A 10,907-nucleotide genomic window follows, 5' to 3' on the forward strand; every position below is an offset into this window, starting at 1 on the left:
AGTAAGAGTAAAAAAAAAAATTGTTGAGGTAAAGACAAGAAGTCTGTTATGATTGGTTCCTTTCCATGATTGGAAAGCTAGGAACGGGAGTGCAACAATCTTTTCTCATTCAGTTCGTTGCCACCAAAATTTCAACCTATGTATGCATATAGAAAGCTCACGTAACCTTCAACCTATCTTTACAGGGAACCCGACTGGAGCATTGAGTTTATTTTTGTATAATTAATTAAAACAAAAAGACCATATAAAATGACTTAAAGAAATTAATAAAATATAAATAAATAATGAATAGTAGGCATAGATCATAGTATGATAAAAATAAAAATAAAAATGCACATCAAACACCAACTAAACACACAACAAAATGAGGGTGTATTTTCAAGACATGACTTTGACACATGGGGAGGTGATCAACTACTTTGAGTTGTCTTCAAAACAAAAACATGATCTGGAGAGGGGGAAGGTAGAGCTAGCCATAGAGAGGAGATATTGCTGGTTGAAGATGATGATGATGATTGTTGATATCTGGTCAACAGATGATAGATTCCTCCCTTAGACGTGACAGAGAAAGCTCCCGCTCCGGTACTGAAATCTGGGCCCTTATGCTTCCCTGCACAAAGTTGTTCGAACGGGTTGTTCAGACACACCCTCCGAAGCTTAAGTCAGACATTAAGGAGAATGAAAACCTTTGGGGACACTGTAAGTTCTCATACCCACTCTCTATATCTCTCTCTCCCCAAAGGTTTCCATTTTTCTTAACATCTGACTTAGGTTTCGGATGGTGTGTTCGGACAACCCGTCCGGACATCTTTGAGTAGGGAAGCATAAGGCCCAGATTCCAGTACTGGAGCGAGAGCTTTCTTTGTCATATCTAAGGGGGGAATCCATCCTCAGTTGACTAGGTATCCGAACATTTTGGATAGAAAAAAAAAAGTTTTAACAAAAAAAAATGTACTTAGTGTATAAGACATCATATGTAATATACTAAAATACTACCTTGTAATAAGATGAATATGCCTCATTGATGTGATGAGATCATGCTTAAATGTATGCAATGAATGGTTGTGAAAAAATGAAAATGATGGTGGATTTGAAGTAAATCAATCTTAGTGTATGACTGCAATTGACAAGAGAAAATAAACCTTAGTCATTATAACCTTTCTATTTTTGTTTGATTAATAGATTCTTACGTATTGGTTAGTTTTGTAGACATAGAAATCATATTGATTAAAACTTACTATTTTTCTTCTTTTTTTTTATTGTGTGTGATTGTGTTAATAAATGAATGGTACAAGGGTTCATTTATGGTTGTGAATGGTACTTTTTTTTTTTTTTTTTAGGTTTAAAAAAGATACTACCAATTAATATCATATATTTCAAAAAGATACTATCAATTAAATGATATCATATATATATTTTCAAGTTCATAATTTATATCATAATCTCATTTTCTTATACTTCTATATTTTTAGTCTCATTTATTTGTATCTTTGTTTAATGATTTAAGTCACAGCATATATATTCAATGATCCAAATTTAAAATTTAGTAGATACTATCGTTGTAACTTAGTATTTTTCATATTATAATTATAGTTACTAAGTCTTGATTTGATGTCAAATATTAACTGTATTGCATGATTAAGAATTTGTTTTGTAATATATGGTCTTAAAAAACATTTCTTATATTTATAGCATTTAAAAATTTATATCAAGAGAGTTGTTTTCAAATATTAGAAAATTTTAAAATGTTTTCTAAAATTAATATCAAATAAACTCGAATTCACAAATAGAAAGAAACTTGTACGAAAAATGATCATTTTCACATGATTGATGGTTGAGGAAGGATATCAACATAATTAGAAGCAACCTAATCAATTCCTAATAGTTTTTGGAGTTTTACAAAATTAATAGTAGTAAACCTAGGATTGATATTATGGCCCATGTGTGTGTGTGTGTGTTTTTTTTTTCTTCTCTAACTTTACTTTCTATCTTTTCCTTCCATTTGCTTTTCACTTTGTATATATAATTCGTGCACTTTTTATTAGTTTAATTATTTCTTTAAAAAAAATATTATTCTCCTTCATTAAATTTAAATATTCAATGCAAGATCTCAACTTGGTCTGCAATATGTTGACTCTTTTCTTGATTCACAACAAAAATTATTGTGCTTCTCCCAAGACGTGGAAATCACAAAAGATTTACCAAAAAAAAAACCTTCTCTTTCCCTTGGCTTTAGTAGCAGCCCTGGGGGCCTAGCACCTGAATTTTTGGGGTACTCAAAACAAAGCTTACAGTGGAGACAAAAAAAATGTCCATCGCTGGATCTATTCTTTATTTCTTTTCCATGTTGAAAAGATAAGTATCGAACTGCAACAACCTTTATTCACTTAGCTGGTGGCCACCAAACTTTCTCCATGTATATATATAAACACTTATTAGGCTATCATATAATTTATTTGTTATGTAAATAAATTTTACTTTTTTAATTAATTAAAATAATTTCGAAAACCTTAATTATCAGTGGTATTGGTCAACAAAAAATAAGTTGGTAACCTTCATTATAATAATATAGTACAACCCTAACTTCTGCATATCATTGATGGGAGAACGTTCAATCCATCAGAAAGAGAAACAAATCAATGCTAGTTTTTTAATATAAGTCTCACCATTTGTACATATTGTTATTATAAATAGGTTAGATTACGAATCGATGATATAAAGTGTGTTATATTGTTTATTTTTAAATTGAAATGATTTAAATTTCAAAATAAAGGGGATGAATAGATTTTTATTAAAAGAAATTATATTTTTTTAAAATTTAATTCTGTATAATATTTTATTATTTTTAATATTTTCTATGATTCGTCTTTTTAGGAAGAAGTCACATCAACGAAGAGTCAGTTCTATTAAATTTGGTTTTGGATTTGTTAGTTAGAACTTAGAAGAGACCGAGGTCTTCAACTCTAGGGTTTTGCATGTGATCAATGACGGTGGTGTCACACCGACAAAAACTGCTGTTGACTTCGAGACGCATGTGGCTGCAGTGTCATTCCCTCATAAAATATACAAAATAATTTTATGGGCTTACACGAATAATAATAAAAAAATATTTTTAGTTATTGTTTGAAAGACTACAAATAATAAAAAAAAAAAACATTTTCTGAATAAATTTTCAAAAAATTAATTTTTATTGCAAAATTATCAAATCGATTTTAAAATTAGAAAAAAAATTTCATTCTCAAGAGAGAAAACCTAATTAAAAAAGGGTTGCTAAATAAAATCTTAATTCTTTTATTAACATCTAATTTAGCTTTAAAAGAACAAAAAATGGAAGTATTGTTGAAAATTAAAAACTAGCTAAAACAGTTAGGTACAGTAATCAGTTTAAAATATTTTAAAGAACAAGGAGAAATAGAAAAATTTTAAGATTTGTTTAATAATGGCTTATTAAAACAATTTTTAAGAACAAATTTTAAAAATTATTTTCTATTATTTTATAAAACAAAAGTTATTTGGAGAATCTAAAATATTTTTAATCTTTAAAATATATTTTAAAAATATTTTTTATGGGTAGTATTTTATTTTAAATCATTTTTTATATTTGTATTATTTTTAAAAATAATTCTTAAAAAACAAATAAAAAAATTTAAAAAAATTTAAAAACTCAATTTTTATTTTTTGAAAAAAAAATAGTTTTCTGATCAAACAATATTTATTGTCATTATAATTATTAAATTGTCCGCTGGATTTCTTTAATGGTGACACCAATAATAATAATAATAATAAATGTTGGGAAATGGAATGCAACAGTGTTGAGTTGGATGCCACCAAACTTTCAATGGTTTGAATTCTGTGCTGTCTGTGGATGCTTCGGCCTGCCGTGTGAGTTGTATCCTTGTATGCTCTTTCTTTATTGTTCTTTCCTTTTTAAGACTAGGCATGGGAAATTGGGAACATGATTTTTTTTTTCTTTGGTACGATCTTGGTTTTTTTTTTTTGTGATATTAATCTCAATAAAAAATTTTAAATTTTAACTTTTAACTTTTATTCTTAGTTGAAACTTGAAAGTTGGAATCATCCGGATTTGAAATAGAGTGAGGTATACGATTTAATAAAAAAATTAAAGAAATTTAAAAAGGGAAAAGAAAGAGAATGTCACCTATAGCATAGGTTTGGTCATTAAAGGGTTACATGGGAAGGAAAATGATAAAAAAAAAAGTTTGTTTTTTTAAATAAATAAAAAGGATAAAAATATTTAGTTTTTTTTATTAGAATAAAAATAATGTATTGATATCAACTTATATAAGTAAAGTGAACTTATTATTAATATCAATAAATTTAATTTAGTTATATTGATTGATATCAATAAATTATTTTTAATTAAATAAAAAAAATATTTTGATTTTTTTTCTATTTGATAAAAAAATTAAACATTAGATTCTATTATAGGGTTGGGAAGAAGATGCAAATATAAGAAGAATGATAATACTTAATTATTTTTTCTGTAAAATGGGAAATAAGAAAATATTTTAGAAAAACATGTATGAAAATTTTCATTAAGTGGTGATGTTTTAATTTTTTTAAATATTTTTTTCTCGTAGCTCTCTTCAACTTTCCATGATTCAAATAAAATTAACATTGTAGTTTTAAAAAATACTAAGAAAAGGAAAAAATAATTAATATATTTGACCCTTTAATTATCATTTAATTACTCATTAGTAATTTCAATGAACGTTTTTAATATTTTTAAAATATGGGTATAGCTCTAATGACAAAATGGTTATGTAATGACTCCCTTTCAACCCTTTCAACCATATAAATATTGTCCGTTTTGGATCTAAATGGACCCTCGTGGCCTTAAAACGAGTTTACAGGATTAAGAAATGTTCATACTTATATAGCGTTAGGAACTTTCCTTCCTATCCAATATGGGGTATGTCACAAACACCCTCATGCAGATACAACGAGGACGTTGTGTCCCATAGGATTGTGAGGCTAAACAGACGAACACCCCTACGGGGCCAAACAAACTCTCATACCAAGATCGAAGATTGGTTTTGATACCAATTATAACGACTTACTTCCAATCGTATATATATTACTCGCTTTTGACCCAAATGAATCCTCTCAGCTTTAAAATACGTTTATAAGGTTAAAAAAAGTACATACTTATATAGCGTTCCCCCTGTGCAAGTTCATCCTCACTCCATCATTTACTGTTGTTTTTCATGGTATTTCAGAGAATTTCACTGACCATCTTGAGGCCTATCCTTACTTCACATTTTCATTGTACTACCATAAGCGTAACACCACTACATTAATATAGAAGCTGTTATTTTCTAACATAGAAAAGTACATGACACTTATTCTTTACCATATTTTTGTTTTGTTTTCTATCCATATTTACTTGAGATATTTTATTTAAGATAAAGAAAATAAAAAACAGATTTAAAATAAATAAGTTATTTTTAAAAAATAAATAATTTAAAATTATATAAATTTTTATCTAATTTTAATAATATTTGATTTTGTTTTGATAATTTTTATTATAAAATCAAACACGAGAAAACCAATGCATAAGTTAACCGACTATAATGACATTCGGTTTATAATAGTATAATTTTTATATAAAATTAACAGTTTTAATTACACGTACATGCCCTGTTTCTTTCAATGTAGAAAGTAATACAAAACACATGCACGGAACATGGGTGAGTCTGAAACGCCGATTCAAGTGTCACTATTGGCTCATCACGGGCACCGTACGTTCTGGGTCTGTGGGCTGAATACCACAGAAAATAAATATAATATTAATAATGATAATAAAAAAAAGGGCACATGTACCACATGGCCAGCGGGAACTGTGGGATCGATAATGAAAGTCGTGCCGGACCGTGCCGGGCCGTCCGGTCTGGCCATGTCTATCGTCATCTGCTGCATCTTTGGGAGGAGATTTAATCCTGACATGGTGGACTAGCCATTTTGAAACTTTGCCTACTGAAATTAAAATCTTTTTTCTTGTCAAATAAAAAAATTAAATCATTTAAAAGATTTTAAGATTTTATATACCATTTTGTAGCTTAACAGAAACTGATAATAATTATAACTTCAGAAGGTAAGGGAAAAAATATATATACATATATGTTGGTGCATGGGTTTAAAAAAAATAAAAAATATACATAAATCCCTTATAGATAATTAAAATTGTATATACTATCGTGTTAAAAGTAGTATGGTGTAAATTCCAAGATAATATATGTTGGATTATTATCTTAGATTAAAAGTACATATATAAAACGATAAATATTTTTTAATCATATTATATGCATTAAAATACAAAAAGAATAATTAATTTCTCATTTTATATGTATATAGGGTCAAAGGGTGATGAATTGTGGGAGAATATGATTTGGACTTGGGTGGTAAGACTTGCTGGTAAGAGCACAGTAGAGATGATGATAGCTGCGAGATCCTGAAACTGAGGCTTTCCCACCGTTGGTTTGCATTGTCCTTGCATGATAATTTCTCGATTCCTCAACTAACTTTTTCTAGCTTTGTTTTAATATATATATATATATTCTTTTTCTTTTTCGAATTCAGAGTGTGGGGACTGAGGGGAGAGGCAATGGAGAAATACCCAGACATTCACCCAATCAAGAAAACAAATATCTCTGTCACAGTCAGCATTTGTAAATATATGGTAGTGGTAATGGATACCCGTATTGTTTTGTGACTGAAGATCAGAGAGAGAGAGGAAGAGAGAGAGCAGGCCATAAAGGAAGACGATGGGTTGTCCAACTGCACTTAGAAAGGGGTGTTGGACACAAGAAGAAGACAGCTTACTCAGGAAATATGTTAAGGAGTTTGGAGAAGAGAACTGGAAGCACATCGCTGCAAAATCAGGCATGTTAATATTGTTACCCACATGTTATAAATCTTGGCTTTCCAATATTCATTAATTATGATCATCAGGGTTTCTCTCCTTTTTCTCATATTACAACATGAATACTGCCTTTGATTTGGGTAGGGCTTCGCCGGTGTCGCAAGAGTTGCAGGTTAAGATGGTTGAATTATCTTCGACCTAATATCAAGCGCGGCAACTTTGGGGCTGATGAGGATGATCTGATCATGAGACTACATCGACTCTTGGGCAACAGGCATGTAGATTGATCAAGCATCTCCCTTCTTCCATGATCTTCTCTGAGTTTTGGTGTAGCAGTTTGGAGGATATCCATCTCAAACCCTAATATTATATTGAAAAGAAAGCAAGAACATGAGAGTCAATTTTGAAGCCATAGCCTTGATAGATAGTAAGACCAAAGGCAAAGATTGATGAAATTAAATCTTTTACACCAAAAGATTTTTTTTTTTTTTTCCTCTAGCTACCTTAATTGTTTTATTTTTCATCCAAATCTTGTACATATGTTTAATCAAATTTATCTTCTAGCTAAATACTTATAAGTATGTAATAAAAGGATTTAACATATGATATCAAACTATAAAAATGAAGTGTAAAAACTTAGACTACAACATCATGCATGAAAGATATCCAAGTGCTTTAGGGTAATCATTTTAGTTAAAATAGAGATATATCTTCATGAGGTTCGAAGTTTGCTGGCAGGTTAACACAGAGATCTTGACATACTTTCAAGCTTTCTTATTATCTTTGGTTTAAAGAAGAGCAAAAATCTTTCTTGAGGGTGAGCAAGTTAGGGTTTCTACAAATTTTCAAGCTTTCTTGAATTTTGTTTTTGGGTGAAATAATGATATGATCCTAATCATCTTATAAGTTTTCTTGAGATTTTTTTAGCTTAATTCGACAAGAAGAATGGACACCAGAACAATGGTTTTTACAGTTGGTGTTGTTTAATTCAGAGATAAAAATTAGCTAAATAAAATTTTTGATAATTTCTCATCTTTCCTATAACAATTTTCAATCCTTTGAATGGAGATAGGGTTTGACATTTCGAGAACTAAGAGAAAGACATGACCATAGCTTTGGAGTTCTTGGTTTTTTTCACTATTTTTCTTTTCATTTGTTAAAGGAAAAAAACAAACAAAACAATAAGTGCGAACAAGTTAACAACATATCTTAATCTTCTTGTAAGTTCCCTTGAAGCTAGCTTAATTTCCATAGAGTTATGACTTGCATTAGAAATTTTTTTCCCCAACTTGTAGGTCTCATTTTCTTCTGAAGTTTTGTATTAGAAATTTTTTCCCCAACTTTTAAGTCTTATTTTCTTGTGAGGTTTTTTTGTGTGTGTATATATATACACTTCTGCATGGGATGGTATATATAGGGTGAAAAGATTCTAACAGGTTGTTGGGTACTGTTGAACAGATGGAGTATGATTGCAGGAAGGATTCCAGGGAGAACACCAAATGAAATAAAGAACTACTGGAAATCTTACTTGAGCAAGAAGATAGCATCAGAGACAAACAAAAATTCAGTACCAGTGAAGCATAGGACTCAGAGCTCAGCCATGGATGCTGAGAGAATGGGATCAGCTTCAGAGCGAAAACAAGGAAAAGAGGAAGAGGAAGATACTGTAGCATTCTGGAGGAGACTGCTGTCAGAGGCAGAATACAAGGAAAACTTTGTTTGGCAGTGAAGGAGAGGAGATGGAGTTGGAGCTGGAGCTGGAGCTTGAAGAAGATGATATATGTATAACATGTGGGAAGCATGACATGGACGTTATTGTAGAAATTGTTGCTTAAATAATTGAAGTTATTCTTGCATTCCAAGCATCCAAGTACACTGTTTTTGTATCTCAGCACGCGACCCAAGCTGTTTTTTATTTTTGTGGATGCTCTGGATGGCTTGTGACTTGTCATTAAACAATTGAACTCTTTTTCCTCTTTTCTCTAAAACTGCTCCAAATCCAACTATAACATTTGTATATTTCTTTTTGACAAGAAAACATTGAAGCTGGTTTAGATCTTCAAGGATTTCGAGGGAAAGTAGGTGAGAAGGAACATACTAAGAAAAATAAAATAAAACTAAAAACTAGAGTAAAGTAAAACTATGTCATGGACAAGGATAAAAATATTGAAATATATCGTAAATATCGAAGAAAGTAGATATGATATATAAGTAAGATGTATCGTTTGACAAAAATATCGATAAATATCAATGATATATAAGTAATCGGTGATATAAGTAAAATATCACCCTAAATGAGAAAAAATAAATTTCAGAGATATATTGGTGAAAAATCATTAAAAAATTAAATTATTATAAATAAGTTAATTTTATTTATCTTATAATTTATTTTGTACACTAATTAAATATAAAACAAATATAAAATCATAAATAAAATTATCTATATTTTTTAATAAAATTATTTTATATTAAAATATACCAATATTTTTAAATAAAAATCATAAATATATTTAAATCACAGTACATTTGCAATAATTTAGTTTTAAATTAATAATTTTATTTTATTTTATTTTGATATTCAAATGTAATAATAGTATATTGAGAATAAATTAACTTAATACATTTTTAAATTAGTATAGCATATAATTTAAATTAGCATATTTTTATAATTAATTAATATATTTTCAATTGTGGTAAGTAAATTAACTTAACATAGTAATATATTTTAGTCACATAATTAGTATCTTTGTAATAATTTAATTAACTTAATATAATAATATATTTGAATCATATAATTAGTATATTTGTAATAATTTAACTTCATAATGAATGTACATTTATAAAATTCACATTTCTTATCAATTGACACTATATAATTAAATTTAATATTGTAAATCATATCATACATATATCAATTTCTTCAATAAAACAACTTTAAAATATATATTATACTTTGAAATAAAGAATCTTTCTTATATTTTCATAAGTTTTAATTAATTTTTGGTCTATCAATATTTTATGTCAAAATATCCGTCGGTATTCTCCAATATATTTGTAAAATTCAAGTGCCGATATATTTGTAATTATCAATATTTTCATCATTAGTCTTTAAAAATGTTTTCCAAAATACTTTTAAACAATAGTTTTTGAAAATAAATTTAAAAATTATTTTTTAATTTTTTTTATAGAACAAAAGTTTATTGAAATCCGAAAATATTTTTGACATGTTTCATATATTTTAAAATATGTTTCAAAAATAATTTTTATATAAAATGCTTTGTTTTTAATCATAAATTAAAACAACCTTAAAAAACTAAATAAAAACAACTAAAAAAAATATTATATGATAATACTCTACTTATTGTTTGTAAGAATAAAAAGTTGTTTTTATTTCTTGATTATCCAACAAGTTTTCCCTTTTTTTTTTGGAAAAAAAAAAAAGAAACTATTTTAAAAAATAGTTACCACTAATTAATAATTTTCTCTCATATGCTTTCTCAAATATATTTTTTTTCCTTTTTCTTCTTAGGCTCAGAGAATAAATAATTTGAAAATATATGATTTTTCAATTAATTACTATTGCATGTGATTTTCTTTTATACAATATGAGATGATAAATCAAATATAAAAAAATTGAATCTACATATTTTTTTTTCTCCTTTTTTTTTCTTTTTCTTAGTACTTTTTGTACTTTAAGTGAAGTCTAATAATAGATTTGGATCATGAGAAGAGTACAAGGCAGGAAAGAAAAAGAACAGACAAATCCTAAGAACAGAAAATCCAAATTCTCTTACATAACTAATTTATATATTGTGAAAAATAGAAACAAGGTAATTACCATGCATTTAAAAAAAAAAAAAAAACATATAGGTTTTCAAGCTCATCTAAGAGATGGTAGTAAATAAGATTTTAATATCATATTAAGATATAAATTCATCTAAATATTTAATCTATCAAGAACTGAGTTTAAGTTTAAACTTATTGTTATTTCTTTTTTTTTTCTTTATTAAGTTAAGATACATAT

The 10,907-nt window shown here is 27.8% G+C and overlaps 1 protein-coding gene and 1 long non-coding RNA gene across 2 annotated transcripts; both read left to right on the top strand.

Moving 5' to 3' along the window:
- The first annotated feature begins 386 nt into the window (after positions 1-386).
- Positions 387-1,104, top strand: LOC117925150. The gene is made up of 2 exons (XR_004652955.1): positions 387-699; positions 819-1,104. It is a non-coding gene; the product is annotated as an uncharacterized LOC117925150 (long non-coding RNA).
- A 5,496-nt stretch (positions 1,105-6,600) lies between these two features.
- LOC117933785 (transcription factor MYB114-like) lies at positions 6,601-8,889 on the top strand. The gene is made up of 3 exons (XM_034855359.1): positions 6,601-6,903; positions 7,028-7,157; positions 8,342-8,889. The coding sequence occupies exons 1-3, from the start codon at positions 6,786-6,788 to the stop codon at positions 8,610-8,612; spliced, it is 519 nt and encodes a 172-aa protein (XP_034711250.1). The 5' UTR covers positions 6,601-6,785; the 3' UTR covers positions 8,613-8,889.
- The last annotated feature ends 2,018 nt before the right edge of the window (positions 8,890-10,907 follow it).

This window comes from Vitis riparia, chromosome 1, assembly GCF_004353265.1.
Source record: "Vitis riparia cultivar Riparia Gloire de Montpellier isolate 1030 chromosome 1, EGFV_Vit.rip_1.0, whole genome shotgun sequence".
In the NCBI taxonomy this organism is placed as follows: Eukaryota; Viridiplantae; Streptophyta; class Magnoliopsida; order Vitales; family Vitaceae; genus Vitis; species Vitis riparia.